The following is a 21,844-nucleotide window of genomic DNA, read 5'->3' on the forward strand; positions in this document are numbered from 1 at the left end:
AAAAACTAAGGTTGACAGATCGATTCTGCTTCCAGATTCGTTTGAAAGGAGGAATTCTCTAGGTAGTGTATTAACGAAACAAACGACAGAAAATGTTTAGACAGATGATAGGTGTATCGTACAAAGAAACGAGTTCTTACGTACTCGTGAAATCAATCGAATAGGTCTAATTACAGACATCCTGTGCGCGGTTCACTTTTTAATTGATTAACGATGGTCTAACTGTGTACAAGCAATCGTAGACGTTTTCAGAGGAGCCGGTATTTTAATTGAGATAAATACGTGTTAACCGTGAGTCTGGATCGCCACTTCCAAAGACAGACGTAATTACAAACGACTGGTTCAGTTGGAACCCGTGATAATATACAGGCTTTATCACGAGGAGCGATCCGCAGATGATTATTATTAATTAGCCAGAACCTCGTAATTGCACGTTTCTACCGACTGGAAATCCACTTGGAGTATCCTCTTTCTCTTTCATTATGTTGAAATATATTTACTCTCGTCGGGGCATTAATCAGGGAAATAACTGCCCAAGCAGTTTGAAACTGAGAAAGGAATCTCGTAGTCGCGATTGTCTTCGTCCGGCAAATCTTGTTACAGTGAGTTGAGGGAAAAGGAAGAAGATTGGATATAGCAAATATAACCATCGAATCGCTTATAAGATAATATCCTTACGGTACAGTATTTACTGATTACTATTATCTTCTATAACAGAGATTGTGTAACAACTTGTATCCTTTTATTATTGCATAAAGTATTGATCGAAAGTAGCAACGAGGGTATAGGATTTTAAATCGACTTCTCACAATACAATTTTGGTGAAATGTCCATCGAACAGCGATAAAACGGTGGAGAATGTATCGCTTCCGCGTGAATAGATTTAACGCGGTTTGCAGTCTAAAAAGTATAAAATACTCGACGGGTTTTCCGAGTGTAAGATGTTCTGCAAAAAACGTTCGTTCCAAGTTGAAATAGTGATTAATCACAGCTTTTAAGTTGGTGGAAGCTCTATGGCTCTCTTGCGACAGCGGGGAATAATTACCAGCGTTGAGTGTAGTTTTAAGTGGATTTAGGGATGAGATAGCGGAACTATGGCTTGGAGTATCGGTCAATCACGCCAAACTTCTTAGCCTGGGTCTAGGCTGCTTAAAACCACGCATTAATCACGGCATTAGAAAGTTCCTCTATTCAACTAAGTTCGTTTGTAACTATCTTTTTCACGCAAAATAGCCTATTAAGATATCGAACTACACAATGAAGCGAACACGCGAAGCTACTTACGAATCAAAAGGAAATAGAGTGTTTATGCGTATAAATGAATCAATTGAAAAGTTCGGCTACGAAATAAGACGATATCGTTACATAATCCTAACGTTAAGGCCGAATCGGCGAAACGATCACCGCGAATTTCTGCAACATACTTATCGGTACGATCACGCGATCGCCTTTGCATCCGGGATGTCTGTCGTAAAACGAAAAGCATCAATTCTACGATTGCGCGTAAAGTATCCGAGGCTGTCGCGTTTATTCGTCCAACTTATTAATTTATGTCACGCAGTCGGGCGCCAGAAGTTGAGTTACGGCACGTTCTCACGAAAGGCGAGTTCATGATATCGGGCCTTGTCATATACCGGGAACGAAGATATAAATATCGTAATGGGGAGAAACGCATATTGAATCGTGATTATGTAATCGTAATTCGTTCGAATCGAACGTCGTTTTTTCAGTATCGCTGATCGAGATAAGGGCAATGAAAATAGATCTATAGCGGGTAGGGTATGGTCCGCGAAAATGAATTTTATATTTTAACTTCGATACGGGAGCTGTTTTATGTATTCAAAATTATTTAAAAGCATACGATCCGTAAAAGTGTGGACGAGGTTCTCGGGTGTTACGCAAGTGCAACAAATTACGTGCGTGCGTTGTCATAAAAAGAAATTCACGAGACGATTCTGATGATGCTTCGTTGCGTCTGAATAACCACGACACTGTACGTAAGTACTTGCGTATGTATGGTAACGACGTCGACACGTAACGCCACACAGAAGGGTGAATATCCTGTAAAGCTTATTCTCAGAATAATCGTTTGACCCGTCTACCGGAGAGATACCCATTTTCCAATAATTTAAACCGCATACCGTGTAATTTACGATCGATCCCGGACACTTTATTTTCATAGCGTAATTATAGCAGTTCGAACGATGATTTAATAAGTCGAGAGCTCGAGGGAATTTTAAACGCCGCAGAATTACGTAAATGCGTGTCTTAAATCATACATCGTCCATCCTGTGCTATTCATAATTATAAGGATCGATACCAGTAATAAAGAAGGTCTTTCTATAAATATTCCATAATGGTTAGAAACTTTGATTATGTACGTCGTGTAACTGTGATATCGATTATAGATCTTTCAAAATCCGCGCGCCTGCGCGCGCTTTTACTGTCCTGGCGCGTAACTTGGAGGGTGCGCGCATGCGTCGATCTAATTCGCAATTAATACGTCGCCATAGTTTGTGGACAGTGACAGAAAATTTCAACTCGTGAAAATAGGAACTCGTGAATAATACATCTCCTACATAACGTGTTAGTTAATTAACACATTAAAAGTACATTGTAAATTGATTGTTCGATCTTGTGAGCTTTGGTAACAACACAGTCATCGTGAAAGTACTTCAAAATTTTATACGGTGTTTGTGTAGGTAACATTGTAGGTTATATTGACATCTCATCTACACACAAATTGATTAATATGCCGCAAAGCTCATCAGGTATCGATTGTTCTAACCCGTAAAGTTCCGCAACTAAACAGCTGTTCTCGAACTGTACGTTAGATTGGCATTTCCCCTACACACAAATCAATTAATATGTATGCTGCAAAGCACACCATGCGTCGATTGCTGTATCCCGTAAAGTTCTGCAGCGACACCAGCTGTTGTGAAATTGTAAGTTAGATTGGCATTTCTCCTATACATAAATCGATTAATATGTATATTGCAAAATACACCATATACCGATTGTTCTATCCCGTGAAGTTCTGCGAGAACATAGCTGTTGTGAAATTGTAGGTTAGATTAGCATTTCCCCTGTACATAAATCGAGTAATATTTTGCAAAGCATACCGCGTACCTACTGCACGATTCCGTGAAATTCAGTAACGAGACAGTTCTCGTCAAATTGCTTTAAAGCTTTGTACATTGTTTACAGATATTATAGTTTGTAATAATGTTTCTCTTATAGGGTTAGATACTATATTGTAAGTTAATCTGAAGTATGTGTGTGTGATGATAATATGGATACTTATATATACATATATATGCACTATTTGCTGGACATCGACCTCCATAAAGGCAAACGTAAGATACAGCCTTCTTTATACGTTATTGGCTTCCGAATAGCAATCGAGCTAACGATAATTCTGTTTGCCTAGGGCTTCCAGCGTCCGCGGACCTGATTCGCCCCTGAGCTCGGATCTGGCGCTTGATAAGCCTCGTCCCATACCATCGCCCAGGTAAGCTACTTTGCGATTGCAGCCTTTTTTCACCCTTTGAAAGCGAATGAAAAACCTCGACCTCGATTTCCCGCGTAATAAACACGGGTTAATTGGAAAACTTGGCCAGGCAGTGTCGAAGGACTCCGTTTCTCACGGTCGGGGCTGTTCATCTTCCTGAAGGGCTTCGACCTACATTAAGGAGAGGCTATGATGTATCTATATCAATCGGAACTGTGCTCTTGGTATATAATTCATAAAAGTAATTTAAAAGATTATGTTCGTAATCTATACATAACGTATTCCGTGTTCAGCCAGGTGTGTTCATTTTCAAGAGAGCGCAATTCAGAAATAATACAAAAGTCATGTCCTAAGTGACTTCGATGCTGTTGATAACATTTGTCGGATTAATTTACTACAATCATATTATCATTATGAATTATTATTCTCTGGAATACATAGGATTCAATTGAAAATTCGTATCGAACAACGGCGGAAGCTTCGTAATTATATTAATTCAATTAGTTAAAAGGCAACTGGTTCTTTGCCGATTTAATTTCATCGTATTTGCGTTCGAAGTGCTAATAAACCGTAGTTCCTGAAGCGTACTCAGGAAATTCTATTTTTAACCGTGCTGGTACATTTCATCCTCTACCCACCGAGATTCACCCCTCGACGAAGGCTTGACGTTCGATAAGCCTGGCAACAATAAACCATTCGCCGTGCACACTGAAACGCCTATTTTATTTCCTCGTCGACATGTGATATTTCGAGCCCTTGGCTCTGTCAACTACGGCGGAATCGAACCCCCGTGAACTCTTGTTCGCCACCTGATGAGAGAGAGAGAGAGAGAGATTCACCCTATCGCATTTCCCGGCTAAACCACTTATTATCAAGCATCCACGTAGCTTTCCTTTGTTTTCTCGCTCTTCTTCTCTTTTTCCTCGCTCATGTGTGTTTCGCTTTGCCCGTGAGCGCAGCGAGAGAGCAGTAAAAAAGAAAAAGAATATAGAAAGAAAGGAAAGGAAAATTCCATGGCGGGAATATGAAAACGACGAGACGCGAGAGACTCGAAAGCAGTCATAATTAGAGGGCAACTCGTTCCACCGTCTAATTAAAATATGTTGCTGGTTTTCAATAGCGTATGGATTATTCTGCGGAGAAAAAGAATAGTAAAACTTGTTTCGTAACTAGAGTCGCAATGTATTAGTTAAGTTTTAATATTGATTCTTATTTAAGGAGGTTTCTCTTTTTCATATAAAAGTTTGGAAATTTATTTGTGAAATTCAAGCGACGATAAGGAATTTTTTATTCAGATATGCATGTATAATTTAAAAATTTGTTTGTTATTAATGCATTTCATTTTTGTCGTGGGCAAAGTGAAACATACGTTAGAAAATCACTCTCTGCTGTAAATCTTATTCCAGACGATTAATGTTCGAAGTTTACCAAAATGGCTCAGTTTCGCTTGCAAATTTTGGTCGGCCAGTAGCCAGTTAACAATCCAATGGATCGTGTACGCCTGAGCATTACCCTCGAAATTCTCCTCGAAATATTTGCACGATCGTTTCGCGTGGTTGCATTGTTCGCATAACTTGCAGTGCTATTTCTGTTCATCAATTCAGCTGACCTAGTGCTAACAGGTCAGTTGTAAAATAGCTTCGTCGAATATCAGTACGATATTGTAAATTGAAAAATTTCATTCTTCTTTGGAATATTAAAACGTCGTGCCGTTCTTTTTATCGAAAAATTTCTCAGCGCAAACACATTTTTCATTGTATTCAAGCTATTATTAAATATTTCAGAAATTGGAACGTGACATAAATATTTGCTATTGGATGAACATTTCGATCAAATCTTGGCAGATATAAATGATTATTTGAGTTCGAATAAACGAATATCATAAAAATACTCTTCATCTCGAGTAATAAACGTAAAATTTATGGGATTTCTTCAACTTTTCGTGGCTCTATTACAATCTGAAATCGGCACTGCGCTTTATCGCGTTCAATTTCACGTCAGTTCAAATTCGATGGAAACTTTTACGATGATTCAACGTAAATGATAAAAGGTCACTTTATACGCTTCTTAAAAACCAATATCCTTGGTGTATCTTTCTTTTTTTTATTAAAACATAATAATGTGGTTTGTGTGCAGAGAATGCTATTGGTTTTATGTTCTCTTGAAACATCCATGAATCTACGATAAACCGATTACTCATTCTCTCGTCCACGAAATTACGATTTCATGTTATGTCGGTGCACGGTTTTTCTGCTTTTTCAGATTTCCATAAATATTTCGTCTTCTCCTGTTATTGTGACTTTATTAATAAATCATTTCATAAATGCGCCTTTCAAATAACGTGAAATTCGATAATGGACTTTAATTTTCTTTGAAAGTATAGTATGTACATGTCGTGTACATGCTAGAGATATATCAATACATGTTTTAATACGCTTAATAGCATAATGTCAAAGTCTCGGTCTGTCAGTTACTATTGTTGTCACAATAGTAAAACGTTTTTAATAGACGTAAGACGTAAGTTTCTATAGAGTGGCGTCCGATAAACGTGTGAAAATGGATGTGCTATTAGTCGATCTCTTTGTAATTGTATCAAAGTTGAGCCTTCGTAAGATTACTTTCGTTGATACGCAAATGCACTCCTCGCATAATCGGCGCCAAGCGTGAACGAATAATCAACCAAATGGCTTTGTCAGCGTTTAAGTTGCGTGGTTAAGTCGGTCAGTTTTCCGGTTGCTCAATAACCGCGCGTTGCATTGAAATGCATGTATAAAACTGGTGTAATGCATTACGTGATGTCAGAGTGTTCTACAATATATTACAATCGCATCCGTGAGAATTAGGCCGTCGTTCACTGTTAAAAAGCTTTCCATAGGAAACGCTGGAAATAATTTAAAAATTAAATCGACAAGATTGGATTCGTTATTAAAAAAAATAAAAATAAAAATAGAAATAGAATGAACTTGATACTTAATAAAAAAGCAGCGGTGCATGTTTCATTTGACGACACATTGACACATAAGTGCTCACAACTTTAAACTTTTTCTCAGCTGCAATGCAATAGAGTGAAGTGCTAGTTACGTAACTCATGGAACAGGTCCAACTTGACCTCAATCTCTAAAGTACACGAATTGGTACGCTTTACCTGATTAAAAAATGCGACCCTACTTAAGTTTGATGCCTTAACAAATTAACCTGTTACACAAGTTTAACCCGGAAAATTTAATATACGCATTCCCTGCTTCTTCTAGTCAAACTTTGAGTTTCCTTTTCTAGTGTGTTTTGTGAGTATAAATTTATTAAAATGTTATAACAAAAATATGAAGTATAAAGAGGACGGTAACTTGAGGTTTCTATGGTGCAAGATGAGAATTGCTTAATAATCGCTTCTTCAAAATCTTCACCATTTTTTGTTAAAACAAGAATAACATGGTTATATAAGATGCACGAATTTATTGATTTTATTATTGTACAAATTTCATCCTGTCCCATTTCAATGGATAAATCGATCCTTTTTATTAGTTAACCACAAGTATAAATTCTTATTCAATATGGCTTACAAATAAGAATTTCAAAATTCCTTACAAATAAAAATCTAATGGATAAAATCAGTTGGTTTTCAAGAGTATTGTTTTCTTTATGTATCGCATTTTTATTACAATTTGTAAAAACTTCAAACGATTAATGTTCATACAACATCTTCTTATTTACAGGTACTTAAAGGACATGTTGAAATAGCTTGGCCGTAAGAAATTTTTCGCTCTGTATAATAAATTCAATGCTGATTCACAATTCTTTGCGAAGCTGTGATTTCAATGAAATAAACAGGAAAATTAAATGAGTTCACTGACACGAGCGCAAATGCCAGTTACAAAAATGTTACGAAACCCGTTGCTAATGAAACTCATTCGCTCGCAAGAAAGACGTTATGCGTTAATTCAGTAAAGTATCGCGTGCATCGTCGCGCCGGCGCAACGTTAGACCCAAAGTTGCGAAACATTTTTACTCGGTCGAGCTCACGTTACAAAAGGCAGAAAAAGCGAGAATTGCGTATGCACTGTCCTTTTAGTCGTGATGTGCCGTGAGCGTCTGCCGTGAAAATTCAACTAGCGGTAATGTAATTTCCTCCCCGTAGTTTTTATCTCATCGACCAGAACGGCAGCGGTTTTAATCGTCGTCGCGACCGCATCAAGAAACCTTCCCCACGTAATCGAGGTTCTACAACCACTATATTGTCAACATCGTTTTTATTTTATATGAACTAATTCTGTTAATTAATTCTACCTACGTACACGGTCTCACGAAAGTATTCTAAGTTTGTAGATACTATTTATTTATTTTTATATATTATGCGTATTCTACGGAACGTATTCCAAAATTTAATTAGCCTTGCTTTAAGATTGTCATGATTATATCGGTGAAGTTTAAAACCAATTTGGAGATACATTTAGAAATTACAAGATATTCAAATTCAAGTATAATATATTTTATAAAGATCATCAAAATGTTGAAATAGCTAACGATACACTATATTAATAAACCTTAATATTCAATGGGATCATATTTAACGCTTTACTATTACTTTGTTTTAAGATAACTATTCATACTGTATATTAATTTTTTTATTAAATATACGTTTGCAATAAATATCTTGTAATTTCTGTATACATCTTTAGATTGATTTGAAAACCAATGTAATAATGGCAGTCGTGTCGCAATACGATGCTAGTGAGCGACAAACAGGCACAATATATTCATAGAAGCTTTCTATAACAAGTGTTTAAATACTTTCGCGAGCTAGTGAATACGGTTTCCATATCACCAATGAATCGGATTGCTATTTTTCCCCATTACGCGTACGCAGTACGTAAAATCAATAATTGGATCGTTTTGCATTTCAAATTCCCGATTGATAATCGTATCGTCTACTATCTTCTATTTGGTTTCCAAAGCAAGTACTTCGCAAATTTTCATTTACCAATTTGAATTTCAACGAGCCTCAAGTCAGCTAGCGGTCAGATTTATTCCCTTAAATTGGCGATTCAATCCTGGTCGAATACTTTTAGAGCTATTGGCGCGTTTTCGCGGTTCGTTTACTCTCTGCGAGGACAGAGACGAATGGAATATTAAATCATTGGAGATCATATACGCGCAAAAGCGAACGTTCCGTTTTATCGGAAAACGGCGGGGAGAAGAATGCATCGCCGATGGACGATTAAACGCCAGTCGGTTTTTAATTTCGTTAGCCTGCAGTTTCATCGATAAATGTCCCGATTAAAAGCAGCTTTCACCTCGGCGCGATCAATTCGATTCGCCTCGAAATTCTCGCCGCGTACGAATTATCCGTATTCACGTGCAAATTTACAATATCTCTTGTTCGAATTGGTTGCTCATTCGCTCGTGATTCATTGTTCAGGCCACTCAGCTAACAATTTAAATTCCTCGTGAGGAGACTTTCACCGGAAACCTGCGGCTCCTTCTCTGGTAGCAGCTCTCGTTCTAGAATTTAAGTTGAAAACTCCATCTGGATTTGCAACCCTCTAACAGTGGCGCGTCTTTACCGACTGTTGCAGACAAATTCACCCCCTGTACGGGGAGAAAGCCGGGCTCCTAGGCTACTGCGATCCGCTCGGTAACGCAGAGAATTTTCCACCAGCCCCGAACATCGTCGTCGAGGGTGGCAGAATCGAGTTTGTCCGCCCCTCGCAGGATGGCACCACGACACCCCGTAGGAACACCATGTCTCGTGGCTCGCAGACCTTCAACGACGAGTCCGAGAAGTCTGACCCTGCGAAGGTAAGTGGATCCTCATTCGTTTTCCATCGGTCGTTCAACTTGCACCCGCCCGTTTTTCACGCGACCGTTTGCTTAGACACTGTTTACACGACTCATTCGGACTGGGGAACTCGGCCAACCGAGTGAACCACGACGGTATTGGTTAGTACTTACGAAAACCACCACCGAATTTTTACTTCTTTTTAAAAGGGCAAACAAAAGGAAGATGACGGAATCTCGGTTAAATAAATAGAAGTTGGTTAGACTGTAGTGCACGTCCGCGTGTCTGTGAAACGGTTTCTTTGATTTGTCTTCGTATGTTACATGCTGCTCGAAATAAGCGAGGATCAGCTGTTTAAATGGCCTTTGTCGCTCGGTTAAGAGGCAAATATTTTAAGAGCTTCAAGAAGAGAAAAGAACTCGAGTTGTTTCGATGCATCGAAACAGTTTCTTTGCCCATACTACGTTAGTTTTAACTCTTTCCAGCTGAGCTTGTTATATTATTTATCGAAGGATAAGATAAGCCACGCATCTGGCACGCCACTGGTTATAATTGTTAAATTGAATAGAATAATGCAGCCTTTTGATGAATTTTTTGGCGAGATGCATATGAAGATTACGTTAGGATTTGACTTTTTTTTATTTTTATGTCGCCGCGTGATAATGTTCGTATTAACGTTAGCAATGCTAACAATTCGTTTAATGTTTAAAGTCCATTAGCCGCCAGCTCGTGAAAGGGTTGAATACTGTGTAATCTTTAATTGATGTCGCGACGGCGTTTCTTAATGCGGTCCAGTGCTGTTCGCAGCTTGACAAATCGCATTTCTTCGACCCACTCAACCATGAATTCAGTTAGCTGTGTTTTTGATGGGGTTGAAACGCGCGCTGATTTTTGTTGAACACCCTTAAACCCTTCATGTTGTATTCATTAGACGTAACCATAATGGAATAAGTCGTAACGTGTGAAAATACTGTAACCATCGTCTAACGACAGCTTACCAACGCGTCTGAAATCAACGTAGTTCGTTAGTTTCTAGTCGAAATATCGCATTAAATCCTTCTGTCCTTTCTTTCATTATTAATGTTCTTTTAATTTCCAACTGACAACGCACGATAATTATATTACGCTTTCTACGCCTTAAAAAAAAAGCGGTATATTCATTAAATTTAAAATTCCTTCTCCGCTCCTTGATTATATGCTTCTACGTTTTCTCTTCTTTTCTTTCGTTCCCACTGTAAGCATCATATAGCTGCGTATTTAGAATTATGAGCCATAATTTTCCTCTCGTCAGAAATGAGACATAATTTCTCTCTCACCAGAAGTTAGTCATAAAATTAGAAATGAGTAATGGGTATAACGTTTGCACTTATCTGTCATATTATGGGAATCTTATACTAAAAGAAACGACCAATATTTTATAAAATCGTAATTAACAGAAAAGCGATGCTATCTCATATTCCATTCGATAAGAAAGTATGAAAATTCACACGATAATAGTTCGGACGGATCGGACGCGTGATTTAACCCTCAAATTGCGCTGAGATTTCATTAATTGGCTATATAACTTTTCCAACTGACTTCATTCCAGCGCCACCATTTAGCTTCGTTCGAAAAACAGTCACGTTTAATCAAATGATCTTGGAAACGTTGTCGCGGCCGCCGCAATTCGACTGGAAATTTTCACCCTGTTCTTTCTCGCCGTTCGAACGTCACTCGAATCGGGGGAAAAGTGCGCGCAGATTCCTGCCGAACCCTTTAACCCTTCATGTTGTATTCATTAGACGTAATTGATTTTCTCGATAGGGCGTAGCGCAGGATTTCCATATTAAATTGGAGCGAGCAGCAGGCGACAGCGAACGTTCGCACCCGCTCGCGTCGATACGCAGCGATTATTCCGAAATTAACGACGTTTCGCGGCGTGTCGCGTTTTCGTCGCCGGCAATTCTAACGACTTATCGCTTTGCCCGTGCCCGTTTCTTCGTTTCTACGGTATTTAGGGTCGATTATAGCTAAAGCGAAGTCCCATTGTCGAATTCGTGTGAAAACTCTTTCTGGCGCTGTTAACTTTCTGCCATAGATGAAGCCTAGAAACCTATAATTGTGTACATAATTGTGAAAAAAGTAAAGTTGGAAATTCACACGATGTATATTTTCGCTGGAACATTTGGAACGTGTTAGGATTTTAAAAAAAAATAATGATTTCATTAAGGAAATAAATATTTCGTTCGTAGCATTCTGTTATTATGTCGAAGCTATAGTTAATTATTTGAAGAGCACACGAAATAAACATGACAAATCCACTTTTGATATAGTTAGAGAACCAGATTCTTCAATTGGGTCAATTTTAACGAACTTAAGTCGACCTGGTCTCAAACGTATAATGTAAATTTATCGACATTTGTCTGATGTCATTCGTGTGAGCTACTTAGAAGCCACATTAATCGACTGTATAAATTGAAAAATACAGAAAAACGATGATGTTGATATAAACATTGTTTTTTAAATTTACCTTAGAATTCACTATTATTTATGATATCTTCTCGTAATGAACGAGCCATCCATGTTTTTGATAATCGAATATTAATCTTATACTTATGCAACGAAGTTGAGAAATTCAGAAAAAGTTAATCATTTTGACTTCTGAGAAGCTCATATATTATGCTTTCAAATAAGCGACAGCCTTAATAGACCGTACATTCCACCTAATCGCCCAGAAACAATTTACAACGTTAGTTGCCTCTTTACGTTATTGATTCACGTTAGGTAATGCGGAAAAACAGCTTTAGATACGGTTGAAAGTATGATGAAATCCCTTTTACAGCATGTTCATTCGACCTTTAGCAGGCCCAGGGACACGTTTTCTGACAAAGTACATATTAAACTTCTTCGAGGTGTCGTCACAGGGCATTTGCATGCGATTAATCAGTCGACTTTCTTCGCCACACTCGCTCAACTGGACGCTCTTTCTTCGAATTCTTTCTTTTATTATTAACACTACGATAGGGAAAATTAGGGGAACCTAGAATACTTTGGCACGGTCCTCTCTCTATACCAAACTAAGTGCAATTTCGTTTGATGCCATTGACGGGGTGCCTTTTAATTAAAGGGTGGTTGGACAAAAATTTAATTTCGGGATATTTAGAAGCTACCAGCTGCGATGTTATTAAGTTCCACGTACGACCATATTAAAAGAGCTATCCATGTTTTGCGTGGTTATTATGGTAGTTGTATCTACTTTAGTGACGTTACTCAATTTCGATTATTTGATTCCAGTCTTTTTTTTTTTTTTTAAAGCAAGAAAAGATTAATTAGCGTTATCAGCTTCTTTGATTGATCTCTTGTTTTCATGATACGATAATGCTCGTAAAAATAATCCTAACTTACTGAACTGTATAATTATTCAGATTATTAATTCATTCTTGATTCCGTTTCGTTGTGGCTTAATGTGGATACGAACGTAATTAGGACGACTGGTCAAGTATTTGGTATAAATTCGTATTCATATAATCCGCCGAAATAATTCGTTTCTTTCACGCGAGCAATCAGTTCTTTGATCGACTTCAACGAAACCCTCCACACAGCGGAATCCAACGGTCGCGTACAACGCTCTTTCAATTCGTCTACACGTAGGATCCCATGGAAATTCGTGATGGAAATGAGTGCATTACGACGGCGGCGAAAGACTTTTTACGCGGTTTCCACGTAGCCTAGCCGGCTGGAATTATTCGAAGGTTTTTTGCGGCCGAGCGAATTAATTTTAATTACGAACACTCCGCGGCTCGCGGTCAAATAAAAGGGTAATAAAATATAGGGATAAAATAGTGGCGCAACTGAAATTCATGCGTCCGTGGAATACTTTCAGTTTACTTTTATATTATTTCGTAATTACCGCCGCCTCCATTAACTCGAATTTCGACCAACTCTCGCCAACACTCGTGCAATTATACCGAATAATCCTTTGCACTCTGTGTGTCTATTTCATGTATTTCATGTATCTTTTTATTTAATCCGGTCACAGTGTGATACGTTATAAGATATTGTAAGATTTTTCAAATTTAATATCCTTCTCTTACTATATCGCACGATTCTAAACGAATTTACAGCAAAATCCGTGGTTTAGTGATACAATAGAGTTTACTGATTCGAATAACACTTTCCCCCTGTGTGATTAATCGTACATCATAAAATACACTTGAAAGTAGAAAGAAACGAATTTATACGAATTATAAAACGTACATTTTGAGAAGTAAAATAAATAACTAGTAATTACTCGTGTGCAAATTCAACTGGTACACCTAATGAAAATGTCAATTTAAGATTGCAAATAAGGGTTAAACAAGGTTGTGGAAGGAATGAATAATTTGGTGGAGCAAAGTGGAGGCCTTTGGACGCGATGCGTATTGACGTGTCTAGCGGTTTGGTGGCACGCGCGTGTGTGCCGCCGTTACGAATAATAATTAATCGCGGTAGGAGAGTTGATTAAGGTCCTATTCATCGAGTGGGGACGTTATAAATCACAGTGGACAGTACTTTGATTGTTCCTATGCGAGCTCTACACAGCACGCGTTGCGTAGTTGCGCAAGTGAAATTTCGTGACGTAGCTTTTGTCGAACAGCTGTTCGGCGACTTTTCGGCTCTATATAAACTGGAGAAAGCGTGCGAACATGAGCTCCAAGCTAATGACTTTCGTATTTTTAAAAGATTAGGCACTACTTCGTTTTATTATATGTCAAATTTGTGACCTTTTTTAAATCGTAGCATGATACTTCTTGACGAGAAGAATTAAAAAATAGTAATATTCTAAAGCGAAGAAATTAAAATAATTATACGTATATACATTTTTGGATGATTTTTACTTCGAGAACTATATTTTTAAGCGAGAAATTAAGGTTGAACAAAATGACGGATTCGTTGAGTAATTCTCTTTTTTACGATGAATAGTCCCACCGAGTGATTTTGGTTGGAAAATACGAGTGATACATGTTAAAAGGGAAGGGACGAGTTATTATATTTATAGACGGTTTAATTTCCTAAATGCAAGTGTCCATTTCGCGAAACAGAGACCGATGTTTTTCGCGAAAATGTTTTCAGGAAATTAAATAAACTGAAACGCGAACATTGGAAGGAAACACACGAGCCGGTTCAATAACGAGCCGGCCAATCGACCAGCTACGAAACAGCCAGTCGAGCTTGCAGCCCCAGGAACAGGCTAAAAAAGATTTTAATAGCTCTTCTAATTTATGTTAATTTTCGGCCTGAAACTTTTTACCTCGTTCAATTCAATTAGTTCCGCTCTTTGATTACTGTAATTAACATATTCTACGAGCGTTCAGGTTTCCTCGGGGAGGATTCATGAAAATGTACCCATGGCATGGTGGACTTTCGACACAGCCCCAACGTTTCCATGTTTATTGAAATTTCTTCCTGTAAAATTTAAACCTGTAGCTTTTATGCCAACATTGTAGCCCCCATATGGATCTCTCAAAAGCCGAACTCCTTTTATCAATTTCTCAGTTTCATTACATAATCGTAAGATTAATGTTCATTTCTTAAAACAAATCACTTACCTCCATGAATTCATTTATCACTAGAAAATGACACAAGTAATAGTAAATTACAAGGTAAATATAGAATATAAAAAGCAGCGTTTGCGACATCATTACCATGCAGCTAATCAATATGCCTTCTAAACTTATATACGTACAAATCTATGAGCAAATATTATAAACACCACAACTCCTGTGAAAGTATTTTGTTGAACGAATTAAATAATTTTTCACTAAATGAATTTTCGAAAATTAATCTTCCAAAGTTATCTTGTCGAATTTTCAATTAGACTTTGCAACAAAATTGATTTCAAGAAACAGATGTTTCGTTAAACAGATTTGTCTGTGTTTAAGACATATTTAAAGTTTTAGCTTGTACCACGAGAAATCTTCATAACGTAACTTAAATATCACAGATCCCTTAGTTACATAAATAGATTCATTAAAAAAAAAAAATCAAGTACAATTCTATGATATCCAAAATGTCTATATTCACAGTATCAAATCATGTAATTATAGAGCAGTGGTTTTTCTTCACAGTGGATAGTCCGTTTTATCCAGTTTACCGAAAACTTGATCGAAGTTACCATCGACCGGAAACGAAATTAGCAGGGTATGGTTGGCGGTGATTCGATGGGATCGACGGGTCACGTCGAAAGAATTCGAGATAAAGTTCGCGCAATCGAGTACGGAAGTTTTCCAGGCACTGAGAAGTGGTTCTTCTACTTCTGCAACGAAGAAACAGGCATAACTGATTGCCGATGCAACTTTTCTCGGTGGTTCTTTGTTTCGTGGTGTTAACAAGAAAAATGTGTAGAAGTAAAATGTTCGTAACATCGTTGAAGGCACAATAAAGGCGTAACGTGACTTACATGTTTCCTCGCGCGAAACTGCAGAGCTGTTCCGGCTGCAGCAACGAGGAAAATAACGAGTGATCAAAGCGAAACGATCCATAGAGCGTGTCAGCTATTAAACAGAAGCCTGGTTCCTTCCTTGAGAGAAATTTTGTTTATTTATGACGAACCATTGGCAGAAGTAACCGCTTCGTTTACGGGCGAAATAGAAGAGTTTCGTTTATACCTTGCGATATTTTGTAATAGTTCTAATCGATACATTTTTTAGAAAGTGTTTTATAGCATCACGGCGCAGGCAAATATTTTGTTGATTGGTGGAATAATTAAATAGGACGAGTAATTATTTTGAGTAATTCAAATATGACGTGATAAATACATGAGAATACGTTGATTGAATGAGTGTAATTAACCTGTTGACCGGGGAAGACGAGTTAATTTCTCGCTGGAAATTACCAATTTGTTGGATACAATAATTTATTTATCGCCTATCTTCTTACGTGTCGTTTCATTTCTCTTAGAAATAACTTACGTTGTATTTATACTTCAAGGATTTATTACAAGATTACATCTTGAGGATCAAAGTTTCTATAATCGTGCGATTATAGACATTTTCAATTGAGAGATGTCTCGAATAACAGGTTGAAACTGACGTATCTTTTCTACAGGTAGTTTCAGAAAAGGTATTCGAAAGTTAGGTTAGAACAAATTCTCACCCACAAAGAGGTCATAGTGACCAGGATCTGATAATATCCGGATATCCCGGGTAAAACTGTCCATATCTGGGTGACGTTGACCCTAGTTGTAGGTTATCTGTGGCATCATTAATCGAAAGGATTTCCCTCGGACTTATCCATTGTTATCGCGAGACGTATAAAATTTTAAAAGGCTCAGAGTAGACGCGAACAGAGAGAGCAAGGAATAAGTACCAACATAAAGATATGGCACGTGACAAATTGCTGTTGTTGGGTGCTTCAGATTTCGTGAAAGATATTCGTTTCTTTACGACCTCTTCAAATTCGATCGTCTATTCTTTGTTAATATACCTACCTTACATTTCTACTTGATTATCGATACTACTTGATAAATTACAGCCTTGAAACTTCTGCAACTAATTATAATGAGACAAATCTAAGATGAATTATTTCTATGTGAAAAATATTGTGACCAGTATGGAAAACAATTATTAAAATTTCCCAGTAAAAGCACTGCAGAGTATACAAATTTTCCAACAAACATTTGCTATTAATATTTCTTGTTAATCTCGCGATCGTGAGTGATCGTTGTGCTAAAAATTATATGTCATAATAGCATGAAATAATTTCCTCTGTTTCTCAAAGCCCCCACATTTGGCAAAGTTAAGTCGAACAGAATAGTTTAACGATAGAATAGAATTGGTGGAAACGAGGAGCAATTTACCCTCGGAAATTTGGACAAATTCTCTTCCTGATGGACACTCTCATATTGTGTTCCGGATAGGAGAAAACGTAGCTTGAACGACGGGAGCAATAATCGCTGTCGATACGATTGCATCCCCGTGTCAAAGTTCTATGGCTAAGTGCTGCTGTCTGTTTCGATGTCGAAGATACTTGACATGGGGGATATTGTACAATAGCACGGAATTATCGTCGTTTCTGTTTAAATCGCACGTAATTTTCAGTATATCAGGGAGTGGTGTGTCCAGGTATTGGAATATAACAATGAAACATTCGTCTCTTTAATTAAACACGGTAAATCCTTTGTTCTGTTAACGTACTACAAAACAATTCAGTGTATTATACCTTTAACCAGTTAGTTGTTTTTGACGAGTATACTCGTCATCGCTTACTTTTGGCGACATATATTACACACACACTTCTCAAAATTTTTAAAGAGGTCGCAACAGCCAACTGGTCAACAGCTGGAAAAATCGTCTATCGAAATATGATTTTCATTTCTGGAAGATATACGTGGAACGGTTTGGAATTCTTTTACGTCATAAAAGTAGAATTTACATTTGTGTTTTAAAGTTCTGCTTCTTGCAACAATTTTATCAATATATACGTTATCTAATTATTAGACTGCGGCTGTTTATGCATTTATGGGGAATTTATACGCGCAAAAATACACAGGATGTATTTAATATGTAAAGTATACGTAACAGTAGTTAGAAGATGAGGCAAACATGAATTTAGATTCTATGTTGTCAGTTGTATATATATAAATATATCTTGTTTGTATAATAAAGTTTGTATAAAATTGAACAAATCTACTCATTATCAATTGCAAAAGAACTAAATTCGTTTGTCTCGATAAATCCGGTTTCATAAAGCTAGCGATCCTTTCCACTTTTTCAGTAATTTCTTTTGCGTCCCATTAAACATCAACGATAAAATCTAAGAGCCGCTGACGATCGTTATTTTTAGAAGCAAAGCAACGATATACACATGCTCGACGAATCAGTTTCATCGAGTTATTTCATTCGTGATCGTATTTAGTGGTTCTCGCTGAAGAAATCGACGAACGCGCTTGTGACCTCAGGAACTCGTACACCGATCCTCAACATGAATGGCGGACGAATTTATGAATGAGGAGGTTGCACGAGCGGTACGTGTTCTTGCTAATTAGGAGCCCCTCAAGGTTCAGTACACGGTCAGCCGAGGAGAAAGTTTCAAAGCGGCGGCCTATTGTTATTGCAATTAGCGTGGCCTGCCACTCGTCCGCTGGTTTCCTTTGGTACCGTCTGCGATGTTTTCCGCGACGATATTGTACCGCGAAGACGTCGCTTTTGTACCGTTAAGTAGGTACCACAAGGTTAATTAAAAACTTGAAGGAAAAACAATCGTGAATCGTTTCTTTAGTGATCTGAAGGATTACCGGGGAAAGAATTAGTTTTAAATGGCTAGGATGAAATAAAAAATTATTCATTATGGAATTAATTTTTCTATGAAGGATACTTCGGAGCAAAGTACAGTCTAGAATGTTATCAACATTTTAAAGTAGAGGAAACTATTCAACAAAGTAATATAATACGATATTGTATGCTAGTTTAAACTTTATCTGAGTTTTCGTCGTAAATAATTGATGTTAATAATCAAGAAGATGTGATATAATTCTCTCTCAGAACTCCCAGAGCTCCCAATCTCTCACTATGCTCGCCAAGCTCTCACCGTCAGAACAGCATTTAACTTTAATAATATCTAACGTCTTTAAAATCCTTTATTCCTCTTTTCTTCGTTCTTAACTTGAATCTCGTTAAGATCATATATACTTCATGGAAAGAATTCAACATAAGCTTTTGCGCTTCGTTACCCGTAAAATTCAAAAGCTAATCTCGAGAACTTGCTATGATTATGGCGCAGTTCTAAGTTCGCTCGGACTTCCTATCGTTCAATGACCTATGCTTATATCCGACTCGTCATTTCTTTCCAAAATTCTGAATTATCATCTTGAATGCCCTGACATCCTCAGTTTAGTTCAGTTTAATGGCCCGCTTAGGGCCCTCAGCAGGCACTCATTATTTCATGTATCTCCATGTCGAGCCAACGTTACTGTTAATGATTGTATTAACCCGTATGTGTAGTCAGGCCAGCTCGTATACTCATCGGCTTGACCTTTTTGGCTGTTCTCTTCGCTGTTTTATAAATCGTGTACAGTTTACGTCACGCGATATATCATAGCGCTGTTTTCGCGTCTTATTATGCATACTATTTATTCATCTTTAACTGTATTCACTTTTTCAAACGGTGGTACCCGTTAAAATAAATAAATGATGGTCATCAATACTACGATATCAATGTGAAATATGAACTATATTAGTAAAAGCGTAAACAAGTTGCTATTCTCATAAAATATATGTACTATTGAGATATGTATAATTTTGTGTGCTAGACTAGATTAGCCGCGTAGTAGTGACACACGTATGTGAATATGAGTGTATGGAAGTATGTGTGTGTACAGCGTCTCGAAAAACAGATGAATGTAACTGGTCCGTTGGCAGTGTCATATGGAAGATGGTGAGACAAAGAGAGTGTTGAGACGCGTGCAAGTGTATATCGACGAAGATCCTGGAAATCGTTTATTAAATAAATCTAAAACTATTTTAATATGAATTCTAAGTGTAACCTTAATGTTCCTTTACTTTTATTTCGGCAATTATGATCCACAATTCTCAACATGTACATAAAATATACGTGCATTATACGTATACTGAGAATGCAATAATATATCAGCGCTATGAGTAAAAAATACAAAATTTATGTAACATTCGTCATATGAGAAGAGGAATGGAGGAAGAAATCGTTACACGTATTTTTGTTCAATTTGTACAGTTTGAAAACTTCCAAAGAAGTCAATCGAAGGGTTCGAATAAATGGCGAAACGTGTACGGGATGTATCTTCCCTCGGAGTGTCTGTTTAAAGCTATAGAGAGTGAAAAATTGGTGAAACGCGTCGGTATTTGCGGAATTCCTGGTGGGACGAAAATATTGCCTGAAATCTCACGGCTCTGGGCGTTACAACTTTCGAACACTCGCTTTGACGTTCCATTGGTTTTCGATCTTATCGTCGTGGTAGAAAAGTAGTTCTAGCAGATTAAATGGCGGATCATCGACTGGGCCGATAGTTTCGTCGTTAATTAAGGGTTTGTGATAAGTCGCGAATAAAACCATGGCGATTATACGAGCGTGCGTTGCGCGTTAATTAACGTGTACAATGCGGTTGCACGAGGTTCGCGAGAAAAAAGCTTGGCACGCGCACCTTTACCGGAGTTTAATTGATCGGAGGATCACGCGTATCGCTGCTGCTAATTAGAAATAATTACACCAGTGATACGCAGGTGCATCTCCACTGATAGGGGACTATTTTAGGGCCGGCAAGGATTTTTACATCACCATCAATTTTTTGTTCTAAACGGTTATCAACCAGGACACTGTATAATTCTTTCGTGGTTCAAAGCTCTCGAAACTATCAGGTAGATAATGATTTGTACAAATAATATACAAAGATATTGTGACGACGTGAATTTATTTTTATTTAGCTATCATAATAGTAATCGAATGCAGCTTATTTAAACTTTATGCCTTCTGCAATTGACATGATTTCATATTTTTTCGGTTCAAAATTTCCTCGAATTTGAATTCCTGGCGAAACCGATACTCTTTTGGTGAAAGGGAATAAACGTCTGGGTTTCAGGAGTTTCGATATCTTGCAAAATTTCGGATTCGAGTTTTACGAACGTAAAAACAGGTTTCGCTTCACTTATTAACCCTTCAACTCTCGTAATATCGATTTAAAAAAATTAAAGACGGCGAAGAGAAATGATACCTTGGGAAATTTTCCAAATTCAATAAAACTCGTAAATTTCAACAAAAAAGATTGGAAAATACGAACCAATTGCATAGAAAACGAAACGTAGAATCTGCGGTAAACTAACTGTAACTTGAAGATTAAAAATTTGGGTATAAATATCACAGAAATCATTGCTCTATCTGAAATTATTTCACGACGTTTACAAGGGAAAGATCTAAGAGAAACATTTTTGCTGGAATTGCGAGAGTAACCGTTTCATTACCGGTTGACACGTTAACTCAGCACTCACGAGCGCTACCTGAACTCTAGGAATGTTATCTTCAGCCGACGACACTTGCCCCGGTACTCCTGGTTATCTCTGTCCCATTATCGACCAGCCAGTGGCTATTTTGCAAACGAAAGGCGTACCCGATAATCTCGCTTGCGATAATCAGTGTGCGTGTTGCGTCTAGCGAAGCTCGTTGCTCCATTTCAGATCGAAGCGAAGATTAAATTAAGCCGAGCCTACCACTTTCCCTTTTCCCTCGATCGTATCGACTGGATTTTAATTAGGTTTTAACGCTACGACTCAGTGATGGCGATTTCTTCGTTTCTTTATTAAGGAAACTTACATATTCACGATATAAATGTAGCGATAGAGGTAACACGGTTCGTGTTATTGTAGTTTTATATACCGAATTCTCTTCGTATAAAATTTTGTAAATTCTGAATTCGTAAAAATTTCTTTAGAACAGAGACATCTTTAGTTCTTTCTTTCATTTTTAAACGCGAAAGCGTTTTCGAAAAGCTTCAATTTGGAATTGCGAACGTAAATATATCATATTTTGGAATAATCTCAGGTAAAGTGTTGTAGGATTTTTCTTCAGACAGT

At 37.5% G+C, this 21,844-nt stretch overlaps 1 protein-coding gene across 8 annotated transcripts in view; it reads left to right on the forward strand.

Annotated features, from left to right (window-relative positions):
- The window catches only part of LOC117208264, a 392,468-nt gene that overhangs the window by 167,258 nt on the left and 203,366 nt on the right, over window positions 1-21,844 (forward strand). For all 8 annotated transcript variants that reach the window (XR_004487654.1, XM_033449295.1, XM_033449298.1 and 5 more), the window contains exons 3-4: window positions 3,431-3,511; window positions 9,085-9,307. Coding sequence is in view for 7 of the 8 variants with exons in the window: in XM_033449295.1 (XP_033305186.1) it covers window positions 3,431-3,511; window positions 9,085-9,307 (304 nt within the window). In the remaining variant the exon portion in view is untranslated. The remainder of the gene's footprint in view (window positions 1-3,430; window positions 3,512-9,084; window positions 9,308-21,844) is intronic.

The sequence above is a fragment of the Bombus bifarius genome, unplaced genomic scaffold, assembly GCF_011952205.1.
Source record: "Bombus bifarius isolate JDL3187 unplaced genomic scaffold, Bbif_JDL3187 scf7180000008058, whole genome shotgun sequence".
Taxonomy (NCBI): Eukaryota; Metazoa; Arthropoda; class Insecta; order Hymenoptera; family Apidae; genus Bombus; species Bombus bifarius.